The sequence below is a fragment of the Genypterus blacodes genome, unplaced genomic scaffold (assembly GCF_046128005.1).
Source record: "Genypterus blacodes isolate CSIRO-AG114 ecotype Tasmania unplaced genomic scaffold, CSIRO-AGI_Gbla_v1 ptg000111l_1, whole genome shotgun sequence".
Taxonomy (NCBI): Eukaryota; Metazoa; Chordata; class Actinopteri; order Ophidiiformes; family Ophidiidae; genus Genypterus; species Genypterus blacodes.
Window position 1 is genome coordinate 237236 of NW_027466915.1, and position 14340 is coordinate 251575.

Here is a 14340-nt window from a genome sequence, read left to right on the forward strand (position 1 = left end):
GCTTCACTTCATTGGCAAATTCCCTCTCTGGGAGGGCTTCCAAGACTTATCCGTCTTGGACACAAATATGTGTGAACGTACATTTCCTTTAGCACAGATTTCTTGTGACTTCCTTGACGGCAACGCTGAAGAGAAGAAGTCTTTGCAGATAATGCTCGCTGCCAAAGGGTGGTCCCTTTCATGCTTACAGGCAAGGTATTCAATGCCATAATTAGCACATCCTGGAGATGATAATGGAGATGATAATGCTGAAAATGAATAACAACCATGCCGCGTTCCCATTCTTGCCAGAATTCAGGAGTTGTCACAATGCTATCAGTACCCCTCATTGCGTAAGATCAACATCCTGCGTCATGCACAGTGACCTGATAATCCAATTCACGCGTCCCTCCAATCAACATTTTAACCACTAGGAGGCACTATAACCCACAACTTCAAATCAAATTTATATATTTTCAAAAGTATCACACATATTTACAATATGACTCCTCGACTATAACAGAGACTATCTCTTACAAATGTTCTTTCAATGTTAGAAAAGTAGCCTCTTGCTCTGCGACAGCTACAGATGATGTGGGCTGTTTATTTTTGGAGGCGGAAGCGGATGTGATGTCACACAGCGGGTGTTCTGACAGCCGCTGGCAGCTCCGCTCCGTTAGCATTAGCTGTTTGGGAACCGTCAGGCTCCATGGAGGAGCAGGCGCGGGCCGCAGGACTCTGTATGGGAATCATGACGCAATGTTTAAGGATCTGATCCAGTGAAATGTCCGCGGGCAGGCGAAGGTATGTTCACCAAACAAACGTTAACCGGGCTTATTAATAGAGGGTTCGCACTACCCACCGGGTAGACCAGCTCCCCCTCTGACGCTAAGCTAACAGCGGAGACGGTGTTTCCTGTGACACTCCGGCTCTTTAAACACTCGGTACCTGTCCGCACCAACCTGCTCAGGGCTTCATATTCAAAGTTTTAATGATGACATGTGAACGCATTTAGTGATGGAGGGTTCTTCTTTCAATATCACAGCCTGTGATCATGCTGACGCTATGCCAAGTGAAGATATTTGACAGATTTGAACGATAACATTCTAATTTCTGTAGCTGTTTGTATTTGAAGGAAGTATTTCTTTACTTTCTGCTCTTGTGTCATTACATTTGATTCCGATTGAGAATATCCATTCACCAAAATGAAATGATGATGACATGATTGACTCTATACACAGCATAGATGCTTAAGCAGGGTTAATGGTGATGAGCTGTGACAGAAGACAGAAACAGTGTTGTGACTGCTGAGTGTCAACAGCAGATCTTAACGCATTCACAAACCCGCTGACAGCTGAAGGAATGAGGGCACTAACCATCAGTAGTGTACATGAATATGATGGCTTGTCATGCTGTAGCTCTGCTTACCTGTGTCATAGTAAAGGAAATAAAGCAAATTACTTCATTACCTAACTTACTCCACACAAGCCATAAGGTCATTTAACAATTGTCATCCAGACTGCATCAACAATTATTAATGACTACTGTTTATTTACACATTTGCCATCATGTGGCAGCTGGTCTGAACACACACACACACACACACACACACACACACACACACACACATACACATACACATACACATACACACACACACACACTACCAAGGTTCCTGATTCGAACCATGCAGGTTGGCTCCTTGCATGGGATGGCAATTGGTTTGTGTGAATGGGTGTATGCATCATTGTAAAGTGCTCTGGTTAAAAACGCTATATAAGTGGAGTCCACATCCAGATATATCCAGTTCAGAGAGCTGCTGCGATGTGGTGGGCCAGCTTGGTTACTCATGTGGTCACAGCCTAGTGTGGTGCGTTCAGCTTGAGTATGTTATACTGAGTTCCATTAGAAGAGATGATACAGCTCCTCTATTATCACATTAAAGGGAACTCCCTAACACACTAGCTCATTGTTTGTGTTGTGTTTAAGTTCCATATATACATCACTTTGGATAAAAGGATCTGCTTAATGGAAAAATTCAATGAAACGTAACATTTTTGCCATTATTCAATAATTTTGTCAAAAATCCGGATAGCCAATTGAGCCAATCAATCACACATAAACAACACTAATCATACCAAAGTAAGCCATTGCTTTAATCTAGTGGGAACATCAAAGCCACAGGAATATTTCCAGGAAAGGGTGAACACAAGACCTCCCCGTCTGTCCGCCCGTGTCTGTCTGACAATCTGTTGGTCTCTCGCTCTCCGTCTTTATCTGCTGCACCAAATCATTTCTGGTTTGCACAAGAGATGGCCCTTGGCTGAAACTGCCAGCCAAAGAGGCGACTTTCCATGGCCTACAAGAATTGGGTTGAATTTAAGTACCATGGACAGCGACATCTTTTTTACAAGTGTAAAGATAAAGGAATTGAAACAGCATCTGTGGATGTTGGAGATGTAAGTTGCGTGGATGATGATCTGTGGATGTAAGGTGAGGGATTCTTTAGTGCAGTGGTTGCCAAAGTGGGGGGCGCGACCCCTAGGGGTGGCGCAGACCTACTCTGGGGGCGGGGGGGGCGCAGAAGAGGAGCGATATGAATAAGTATCGCCTCAGATAAATGAATGAGGCGATACTTCTTCGTCTCGCTGCAGGAGAATGAGTGAAAAACTTCTGATCTATAAAAAGGGGGCGCGAAAGAAAAAGTTTGGGAACCACCGCTTTAGTGCATTTTAAGTTATAGAGACCATTAGGGTCTAATCATCCCAACAGCATTCTTCCTGCTCATTTAATCTGAACTAATAACAAATAAACAATAAAACAAATTTAGTTACAACTGGCTTATTGTTATTATTATTATATTTCAGGATGTGTTGTGGGCGATGTGACTGCCAAAAGATATGTGTGGAGGTGGGATAAAAATAAGTATCTTATTGCATTAACGTGGGACAGATTCTTGCGCAAGCAGAATTTAAAAAAATCACTCTCACACTGACCTCTATTTAGTGTTTCCTCCCTGCCGGCTCAGTTTGGCTCAACAGAGTTCTGATGGCTCCAAATGTCCTCCATGTAAGAATGACACAGACGCTGAGCTCCATCAAAGCTGCAGAAATGTACCCGCGTCCCGGAGCGGCGATGAGGTCAACAGATGATTCTTTTGACCACATGTTTGGCTTTTGGCATGCTCTATCAGCTGTGAGCTCTCATTATTATTATTATACACATGTGTGACTTTCCACAGCTGGACTATTTCAGCTGTAAAAGGATATAGAAGGAATATGAGTATGTTTATATGTACTGTATATTTTAAGAAATCGGGAACATGGCTTCATTTGTCCACATGTTGGAAAATGGGATCAAACACTGAAGGGACCTGATTAGTTTGTGTATTTGTATGTTTAAGAATGCGTTTTATTGGCTAATGAAGGTGATATGATACTTTTTATTTGTCAATACCGTGCAATCACATGCAGCCACATACAATCACACAGATTTGAAATGCATGTTGCGCAAGACAAATATCAATTGCATGTGATTGCTGTGAATTGCATGCAACATGACAAGAATAAAGTATCTTAATCTTGCATCTGTAACACCACACACGCAGAGGGAGCGCAGGGCAACCCCCTTGCTCAAGGGCACCTCGGCAGTGCAAACTGGCAGAAAGAGACTCGAACCGGCGACCCCCCGGTTCCCGAGCTGAGTCACCTATGGACTGAGCTACTGCCGCCCCCTGGTTCTCCTTTTTGATTTATATTGAATAATTAATTTGTATATTATTTGCGAGTCAGGTGTATAGAACAGGATGTTGGGAACCTCTGTTTGAGTGAATGCAGTTCTTTCAGATGTTGTTAACCATGTGTTGGTTTCTGTTGTGTGTCAGGTGACTCCTGATGTTGTCATGCTACAGAGTCGCACGCTACAGTGTTTTCGTGACCCGTCCTCTGCGCCTTTGAGGAAACTCTCTGTCGACCTGATCAAAACTTACAAACACATCAATGAGGTAAGACACGTCAGACATGATCCTAAACATGCCGCCATTGCTTCATTAAAAGCATCCAATTGTAACTTCACTGGGCTAATTCATAATGATTAGTTCATTCTGTTATCAATCAATCACTGAATTACTATTTGAATAGGGACTCCCGTACAAACGTGCATACCAGTAATAAAAACCTTGTTATGTAGTTTATGTGTAATTGTTTATGATAGGTTTATAATAGTGTCAGTCAGAGATTAGGGGGTGAGGGGTAATTAGTTTATAATAAATGTAATTATTAAAGTCATTTTCAATTCAGGCAAGCTGCTACCTATTGATTGGGCGCCACTGGTTTAGATGCCCTGCATATTCCACAGGAGAGGAGGGTGTCGCTTTATGAACACTATAGATTTTCTTCAATGTAAAATAATAATGAGACTGTAAAATGTTCATAAGTTCAAAGTATATTTCATGTAATTCAGGTTAAGGAGAAATACAGTGACGGAGAAATGCACTACTTTTTTTCTCAGTTATAAGTTAAGGTTCTGATTTTGATTAAAGATACTGTTACGTTATTAGGCTCCTTTCACAATTCTATCACATGTAATGTCACAGTCAAATTAAAATGACTGGAGTGACTTCAATTCAAATGTTTGATCACCAGGTTTACTATGCAAAAAAGAAGCAAAGGCACCAGCAGCCTCAGGAACAAGGCTCCACTCAAAAGAAGGACAGGAAGATCTACAATGATGGTTATGATGACGAGAACTTTGACTACATAGTGAGGAACGGGGAGAAATGGATGGACCGCTATGACATTGATTCCTTAATAGGAAAAGGCTCATTTGGGCAGGTTTGTTGAATCATGACACATTTAACAGTGCTCTCATTGTGCTATGGACATGAATTAACTTTTTGTCAACTGGAACCATTGCAGGAGGTACTGTGTGTGTGTGTGTGACATAGTTAATGGAACAGAAGTGCTTGACACTTTCAGGGCAACATATTGTCTTTCAATACGTTATTAAAAAGCAATGCATATTAAACATCATATGGTTCACTGCTCTGCTGATCAACACTCAAACTGTTTGGGTGCCAACAATATTTAAATAAAAGACAACCTGGCAACAACAAAAGACAGACGTAGAAGTCAGTGGATTGTCTAGTTCCTTGTTTACTTGGTCCTTTTCAAATAATTAATATGGCTTCTTAGAGACAGAACCTTCTGACAGAGTTAGGTTGTTGCTCATGGCCTCTCCAAGTCCAGAAGTTTATCTTGGGCATGGTGATTGATTATATTTCTGCTTTTTTTTGTAATTTATTGTTATTTCTCTTTAGGTTGTCAAAGCATACGACCGAGTTGAAGATGAGTGGGTGGCAATTAAAATCATTAAGAACAAGAAGGCTTTTTTTAATCAAGCCCAGATTGAAATCCGACTCTTGGAACTGATGAACAAGCATGATATGGACATGAAGTACTACATAGGTAGGTAAGGTGTAATTCTACCAACTTCAATGTTAAATAATGCAATTTTTACAGACACAAATGGCTGTAGTCAGATTTAAGATAAATGCACATAAGTAAGATTGACACTAAAATGGGCTCCTGAGGCCTTAAGGCGCCCCCCCAGGTGAGTGTAAGGTGGCATTTCCAGTAGCTATCAGACATTTGTTGGCAGTTCTCAACACTGAATATGGCTGCAGAATTGATATAATTGTGTATATTTCATGTCCTGCTCAGGTTCCTCACTTTTAATTGGACTTTAAATTGCGACGTGCACATCATTGGACAGATTTGTCGAATGTGTCATTATATTTTTTATGATGAATGTTCACAAATTCTTAGACTCACTCACCAATGTTCAGAATATATTATAAATTCAAACTCGTAGCATGTAGCTTCTTGCTTTGTAAGGTGTGTTTCAAGGCACTCCTTGAATTGCCTTTGCCAAGGTTTCTTCATTTTTCCTTATACATTAAGATTGTTTGGGTGTTTTCAGATAAAGAGGGGAGGAGGAGAGAGGAGCTCAATGCATCATGGGAGGTCCCCCAGCAGTCTAGGCCTATAACAGCATAACTAGGGGCTGTCCCAAGGCAAGCCTGCCCAGCCCTAACTATAAGCTTCGTCAAAAAGGAAAGTTTTAAGCCTACTCTTAAACTTAGAGAGGGTGTCTGCCCCCCTGGACTGAATCTGGGAGATGGTTCCAAAAAAGAAGAGCCTGATAACTGAAGGCTCTGCCTCCCATTCTACTATTGGAGATACTAGGAACCAAAGTAAGCCTTCAGTTTGGGAGTGCAGGTTTTTACTGGGGTTATAGGGTATTATGAGCTCTTTAAGGTATGGAACCTGACCATTAAGAGCTTTGGAAGTGGCCAGGCATTTTGAATCTGGATTTTACAGGAAGCCAGTGCAGCTAAGCTAAAATGGGAGTAATCTGATTTCCTTTTCTATTTTTTGTCCGTACACAAGTAGCTGCATTCTGGACAGGCAGGAGAGTCTTTAAAGACTTAATAGGACTGCCTGACAATAATGAATTACAATAAGAATTTTCTAAATCATTTTGAGAAAAAAATACGCCTGGTTTTGCAATATTGTGCAAGTGAAAAAATGCAGTCCTTGAAATTTGTTTTATTGTTTGTAGGCAAAAACAAAAATTCCAACGGTAACTCCTAGATTCCTTAGATCAGTGGTGGCAATGGCCACAGCACTTTTGAACTGGATGTACCAATAGTGCACAATAGTGAACAGTTGGGTCATTACTACTTAGGTACTTGTTGTTCTCTCTGGACTAGATATTTGCCTGTGTTGTATTCAGATCTCATATGTACGTCACTTTGGATAAAAGTTTCTGCCAAATGACTAAATGTAAATCACAGGTAATTAGCCTGCATACAAATTTGTTGCTGGAGAGTGTGTGTGTGAGAGAGAAGAAAATAGCATAAGGCTGAAAATAAATGCACTATAAGGGTGTAATGCTGCCTTATTGTCTTGCATTTCAACATTTGTTTGTCTTCTGCTAAACCTTAACCTGGCCTTTAAGGAAAAGTGTGCCCTCATTAAAAGGAATAATTGATTAATTCTTAATTTCTGAAACACAATTTTTGTTTGTGTTTGCATTGAGGGATTAAAAAGTAAAATAGTAAATAAAAGTGCATCGCAGATATTATTTTTCTAATTTTGTTTTTTTGTCCCTCACCAGTTCATCTAAAACATCAGTTCATGTTCCGCAACCACCTGTGCTTGGTGTTTGAGATGCTTTCCTACAATTTGTATGATTTGCTGCGTAACACCAACTTCCGTGGTGTTTCTTTGAACCTCACACGCAAGTTTGCCCAGCAGTTGTGCACAGCACTGCTTTTCCTGGCTACACCTGAACTCAGCATAATCCACTGTGACTTGAAACCAGAGAACATCCTCCTCTGCAACCCCAAAAGGAGTGCGATCAAGATAATTGATTTTGGCAGTTCCTGTCAGCTGGGACAGACGGTTAGTGTGATTAAAACCAGAAGATGCTGTTATCTTTGTTCACACTGAAAGTAATATTGTTGAACTTGAGTTTTTAGTTGTTTTTATCGGGTAAAATGTGAATTAGGTTAAAATTCTGAATAAACAGAAAACCAATACCTATGAGATAGGTGGGGTAATAACAAAAAATGCTGTAATATGTAAAACATGAATAAATGTTAACATTTCATGCTGCTGTTGGCCACAGACTTTCATACCTACAGTATGGAACCTTTAATCGGCTAAAATGATCTATTATCATCTGATTTATTTTCCATTTGCCAGCCAGCAGATGAAATTTAAGCTATGGAGAAATGAGGAAGCTGAAATGTGATGCCGATAACAGAAATGTTTGAGATATGATTGATGATTTGATGCAGCAGCTTCCCACTCACTGCCTATGTTTTACGAAATGGGTTCTGGATGTTGCTTGTGTTGCTCACAGTGTGACTGCATGTTTCAAATGTTATATAGATCCCATTTTAAGGCATTTATTGTGCTAATTTTCAGACTAGAGGTGCAATTCTTCTCATTTCCATTTGCCCAGATCTACCAGTATATCCAGAGCAGATTTTATCGCTCCCCAGAGGTTTTACTTGGCATGCCTTATGAGTTGGCCATCGACGTGTGGTCCCTGGGTTGCATCCTAGTCGAGATGCATACAGGAGAGCCTCTGTTCAGCGGCACCAATGAGGTATGCAGGAGTTTCTTTTGGTTCTGGTGCTAATAAAGGTTTGTTTTGTTGCTTGAACCTTCATGCAGCGTGTTACCAATGTTTTGCTATGTGTTAGCTATGTGTTAGCTATGTTTTGCTCTATCTGTAAGAGCAAACAACAAAATGACTGAAACATTTTGATGTGTTAGCAGTTATATTTCTTTGTGTTCCCACATTGTCACTGACACTTTATCTCTTTTCTTTGTTTTCAAGGTTGATCAAATGAACAAAATTGTTGAAGTGCTAGGGGTTCCCCCATCCCATATACTGGACCAGGCACCCAAAACAAGAAAGTTCTTTGAGAAAATCGCAGACAGTGCATGGAGCGTCAAAAAGACCAAAGATGGTAAAAGGGTAAGTCAGTTTTCATTTCAGGAGACACAATAAAATGACATTTTGAGTGGTTCCGTTTACCTATTACCAACGCCCCCTCTCTCTGACCTCCCTCAGTATAAGTTACCAGGTACTCGCAAGCTCCACAACCTTCTGGGTGTTGAAGTAGGTGGTCCCAGTGGGCGGCGAGCGGGAGAATCTGGCCATACAGTAGCTGATTACTTAAAATTCAAGGACCTTATCCTAAGAATGCTGGACTATGACCAAAAGTCTCGAATCCAGCCCTACTATGCCCTGCAGCACAGTTTCTTCAAGAAGACAACAGATGAAGGGACCAACACAAGCAGCAGTGTGTCCACTAGCCCTGCACTGGACCATTCTCAGTCTACAGGAACCACGTCCAGCGCCTCTTCGAGTTCTGGTACCACATACTGTCTCAAGCAATTCCCACATGGTCACATTCCATATAAAGCATGTAGCACCATTAGGTATGGAGGAAGTATAGTTCACATTTCATTCAGCAGCAATGCTTTGTTCCAGATTTAGCAAAGCAACCCCACAACATAACTGAGCCTCCTCCATGTTTCCCACCCTGGTTCTGTAGTATTGATAGTGGTGTGGGGAAAGATTAAAGGGCTGGCCGCTCATTAGTAGCAAAGTCATCTGCCAGGGAGCTTTCATCCAATATAAATCAGCATTTGATTCCATATATTCCAAGTTTCAGATCTTTTTACTCGAATGATCACACTTACGTACTTACGCTTAGGAGGCCCACAAACTCTGAATAGGGCCCAAGCAGAGCTGAGCAACAACCTTAATGCAACAGTGAAAATGTACCTGATTAGATCTGATAAGGTAGACTCAGTTTGCTGCTCAATATACTCGTGATTTTTTTGCCATAAAATGAATTCCAGCCCTTTTGTTTCACTCTGATCAGATCTTTACAGTTCTGGTTAGACATGTAGCTTGGGGAAACATTTTAGAACTCTTACTGACTACATCAAAATGTAAACACTTTTTTCTTTGTTCATGTGGAGTGATGATTTCCTGCGTCCTTTTCTTTAGGAGGTTCATCTGGGACTAGTAGAAGTGGGCGAGCATGCTGTAAACTGACACATCAGCACCCTTGTGGTGTTGCTCAGGACATCAGCGGTGGGTGCGGTGAGGTCAGTGCTGCTCACTTCGTCCACCAAATGTAACTACTGATGGTTTACTGTTTATCACATGTAAACCCGTCAGTTTGACAAGTTTAGGTATAGTTCTAAAATTATTATTTGTAATCTACTGTACAGATAATGGCTGATTTGTCATGAGGAAACACAAGGCTTTTATGTTTCTAATGTAAATAAGGCAACACGTCAATAAGTCATCTAAAATAATGTATTCTAAAACAAAAGCAGAGTGACTTTATTAAGATTGATGTTGTTGCTGTGGCATGTTTGTTGACCTTTCTGACCTGCTGTGTTTGTGTCCCTGCATGTTCTGTGTTTTGTGGCAGACCAGGCAGCGCCTTCCTGTGGCTGTGGGCTGGACCAGCAGGGACGACGCTGAACTGGGAGCAAAAGGAGAGAGCCATCCTGTCCAGGAAACCACTTTTAGCCTGCCTCCACATCAAATCATGACCCTCCAGCCGCTGCCCTCTGTCCTCCACTGCCACCGACGTCATCAAAACCACTCTCACAAATTTCATGAACAGGCTAGACCCCAAGATTGTCATTTCCACTCACTCACCACCGCCACCTCACTGCAAGACTCAGTGGAGACGGGCCATGCGCTCCTGTCCTCATCGTCTTCCTCTGCCTTCTCATCCTCCGTGTCATCCTCCTCTGCTGGGAAGCGGGCCTGTCAGATAGACCCCTTAACTGCAAGCACTGAATCAGACTTAAGCCGAGGCCTCGAGTACGATTTCTCTGACCCCAGGCAGGAAACTGGAATACTGGCCCAAGCCATTTGTCCAGCAGCCCTGAGACCAGCCAAGGACAGAGACGAGTCAGCCATGGCTGGAGGCTGCATGCAGAGTTCAGTTGCCAGTATACGACTAAAATGAAAAGTGGATGGCTCTGTTTACTGTGGTATTTTTTTTATTTTGATAGTTTTATTTTTTGCTTAAACTGAGATATTGCGTGAGTGTACGGCCAGTATTTATTCTAACAATTCCACCCGGTGTTAATTTATACATACAGTTTGTGCAAATACATGATTAAAGATGCACTCGCTCATTTTGTGAGTCAACCCTAGATCATAGATACAGATCCCATTCCCATTTTGCATAGATTGAGAGGACATTTGTGGATCTGGGATGCTATTGGCCACTTCAACAAAACGCGGGTGTGTATTCACAAATTAAACTGTAATTAAATGAGGAATATTATGTGAAGTGACAAAGGTCTGTCACTTCAGTACTTCAGGGTAACAGGGTAATAGTCATCCATCACACTCGTTCAGCTCCACTCAATGTCAACATTAAGTTTAAAGCACAACAATTTGAGAAATAGATTTTACTGTTCTGCATCCTATTACAATATTGTTGCTTTTATAGGAACAGCAACTCATGCCCACATTTGCATTTCTTCTTCTAGGATCAATATAATTTAGTCTGTGTTTTTTTTTTTGCTTGAGAAGACAAGCAAAATAATAGTGAGTCTTTTTTGCATTTTCCTCTTTTGTCGCAGCCAAACTCAACATAAATGTGCTTCTTAAACAAATTTTTCAATGTATCACTGCAACAAGTTAAAGATATCTGGCATTAGTGGCTTTCTTTTTGAAACATTTTGGTTCATTCAGTCTGGCGAAATCTGTAATATGTACACATGATGGGATTCAGATTAGCTCATTTAAATCGGGATGCTTCACTGTGCAATTCATCAAACGTACAATTCGCCACACAGTATTACCTCCTTTGTTTTGTGCTGCTCTTTTTTTTTTTTTTCTTTAGCTGAGGAGCACCACCTTGCCTCATTGTGAAAGAACTGCTCCCATCTGCTCACAAAGACAACAGTTGTGCTGATGCTGATTCATAAGAGTGTTGAACACCTGGTGTAGTTCAGGTCTGATCCGTGTTGATATTACAGCTTCTCTTTGTTCAGGATTAATTCATCATAAGGTGAGAATCTTCTTTAGTGACACAGTCGAGTTTCTTTTGTGTCATTTTGTCTGCAAGTGTGCTCTTACTGTCATGTAAATGGGATTCTTTCCACTTTATTTCTGCTCCATATTTTCAGTTCAGTCAGTTCGCACCTCAATTGCATTATGTCTGCACCGGTCCTAGAGAGCCACGCCTCTCACTTTGAGATCAACTGATCTAATTTGACAAAGCAAAAGCTGATTTTTGCACACTTTTCCCAATTTTGTATAAAATGACAAAATTCAAATATAACTTGACTAGAGTACACACTAGAACAAAACTGATAAGATAAAGAATTTGGCCAGATTGTCCTTATAATTTGTTGCCCAGATTCTCCAGTAGTGTGTGTGTGGTGTGTGTCAAGTTATAAATATTGTCAGGTCAAACTAGTCCCAATATTTAAGGACTAGTTCGACCTGACATCCGATAGTTCTCGGCAGGCTAAAAATGAGGTTTTGTGCCTCAACATGCACGGCCTCTATAGCGTCAGCCTCATATTTATTGGTCCTTGTTTTTGCTGGAAAAGCACAACAACTACCACAGCTAATTGTTCCTACTTGTCATTTGGCAAGTTTGTTTACGCTAAAGTTGTGCTTGATCTGTGTTCGATCGTGACAGATTTAGTCAGATTCGCATTTTCAACAGTCTGGACTCTGGTCTGGATTCTGTGGGTTGTACTGTCATGGCCAAATGGTTGTGTTTGCTCTCCATTACAGGAACAAAACACTGTGAAATGTATAATTGTATGTTATGTGTGGGGTGTCTCGCATGTTTAACAGTTGATGAGAAAAATGTAATGTGAACCAGGCTTTAGCGTAAGTATTCAGCTCCTTTGCTACAGCACTAGAAAACGAGCTTGCATTGCATTCATTCATTCGATCCGACTGTGGTGAAATGTGATTGGACCTGATTTGGAAAGTTTGTTTATAGTTTATAGTTTGTGTGGTGATGGAAGAAACTGCCACAAGGCCCACAATCTTCACTCATCAGGCCCCTTTGACGGGACAGATTACTGCACAGGTGACTCTAGGACCATGAGAATCAAGATTCTTTGGTGTGATGAAAATAACGTTGACCTCTTTGACCTTAATGCTGAGGTCAGTGAAGCGTCAGGCTTTGTGGATGTTTCTCAGAGAATGATTAACAGATTGACACACAGACCATGATGAGAACCTACTCAAAGCTTTCAGGAGACCAGGCTGAGATCGGTTGTTACTATTATGACAATGACCTAAGCACTTGACCAAGTCGAGTCTATCCAGGGCCCTGAGAGTTTCCCATTCACAGTCTGGATCTGAGAGATTCTGCAGAAAAGAACATGAAGATCTTAGATCTTAAACAGTTTTGGTGTCAGACCTAGAGGCTGGAATCACTGCAAAGCTTCAACAGAGAACTGAGATTCGGTGGGTATGTAGATGTGATTGATGCACTAAGTTTGGGGGAATAATAGACCTGTCTTCGCTTTTGTGTTAAGACTCATGATGGACATTTAATTTAAACAGTTGAAGATTTTGGCTGTAACATAAAACTGAGAAGAGAAGAGATCTGAATTCTTTCTGAATGCGCTGTGCACTGAGCTCAATTTCTTCACAGGATTTTCCTCTGAGTAATCCTGCACTCATTCCAGCATGGCAGTCATGAAGGGGCTTCTGGTGAGGTCTGCTTATAAATGAGAAATAATTCTACATGCAGTAGAGCTGTTCCATGAGCTGTATATGAACTCTGGCCTTAAAATGTAGCAGGGACGCCTTCTGGACGTTCTGGGTTTCCTGCATTTTCGCTTTCTTGCTTGCTCCCTGTTGAGCTATCTCTAAAATCATAAAGGGAAAAAAAGTTTGATGTTACTTGAATCACAGCCTTTACATTTGTCTCTCAAACCATATTCTCATGTAAACATAGTGGGGTTTTTGTATATAGGAGCTATACCTACCCGCTTGTTCTTCTTTTGAGTATTGTTTTCACCACCAGAGCTTCTGTTCAGAGCTGAACTTGGAAATGAAAATGTACAGACTTGTATCTGACAGCTTTTTAGCTTTTTTAGCTTCACAATTTTGCTGTGAATTTCAAAGTTGTTTCCCCTTTTTAATAATTTATTGTACCAAAGTGGTTTAATGACACATCGATGTCTATATCAAATAATGTAGCAGTTCTGCACTTTGAAGACCTTTTTTAATGTAGTAAATGTCTCCATCTATTGCTTAGGAAAACTGAAATTGTTCTTGAAGTATATTTATTGCTAGCTGTGTCCTTGGCAGAGATGTTGAGCTGTATTCTAAGTTTAGTTTAAATAGATATACATTCTGAAATGGATCTGTCACTTTGTACAAATAGAAAGACTTTCTATGAAGATTTGATTGCAGTGACATTTAGCACAGCACAACATATTCTTTGTCATCACCGGAGTCTGGGAGATATGCACGTGGCATACTGAGCTTTGTGTGTTCTTTTATTTGTATTATTGAATGTGATTATATGAGGCCATTGGGTGTCCGTGCATTGGTTGATACTCTGCAGGTTCCAGAGTATCCACATGTGAAACAAAGTCAGTCCAAATCTCAACATTAGTGCATGAAATTTGGAGACAATGATTTCATTTATTTTCGTTTTTTTTGTTTCTGTTTTTTAAATTAAAAATTTATTTAGCTGTTTAAAGCTGCATTAAAGCTTTCCTGGAAGACTGAAGCGGTGACTCAATGTTTCTTTCT

General features: G+C 40.7%; 1 protein-coding gene across 2 annotated transcripts; it reads left to right on the forward strand.

Moving 5' to 3' along the window:
• The first annotated feature begins 631 nt into the window (after positions 1-631).
• Positions 632-14317, forward strand: LOC143009285 (dual specificity tyrosine-phosphorylation-regulated kinase 1A-like). 2 transcript variants are annotated; one of them, XM_076161365.1, is made up of 10 exons: positions 632-783; positions 3863-3982; positions 4623-4811; positions 5297-5444; positions 7159-7445; positions 8011-8157; positions 8392-8532; positions 8629-8932; positions 9577-9677; positions 10010-14317. In XM_076161365.1, the coding sequence occupies exons 2-10, from the start codon at positions 3881-3883 to the stop codon at positions 10556-10558; spliced, it is 1968 nt and encodes a 655-aa protein (XP_076017480.1). In that variant the 5' UTR covers positions 632-783; positions 3863-3880; the 3' UTR covers positions 10559-14317. The 2 variants fall into 2 exon arrangements, with proteins under 2 accessions (XP_076017480.1, XP_076017481.1); XM_076161366.1 differs by having other exon boundaries at positions 10015-10186.
• Positions 14318-14340: the final 23 nt, after the last annotated feature.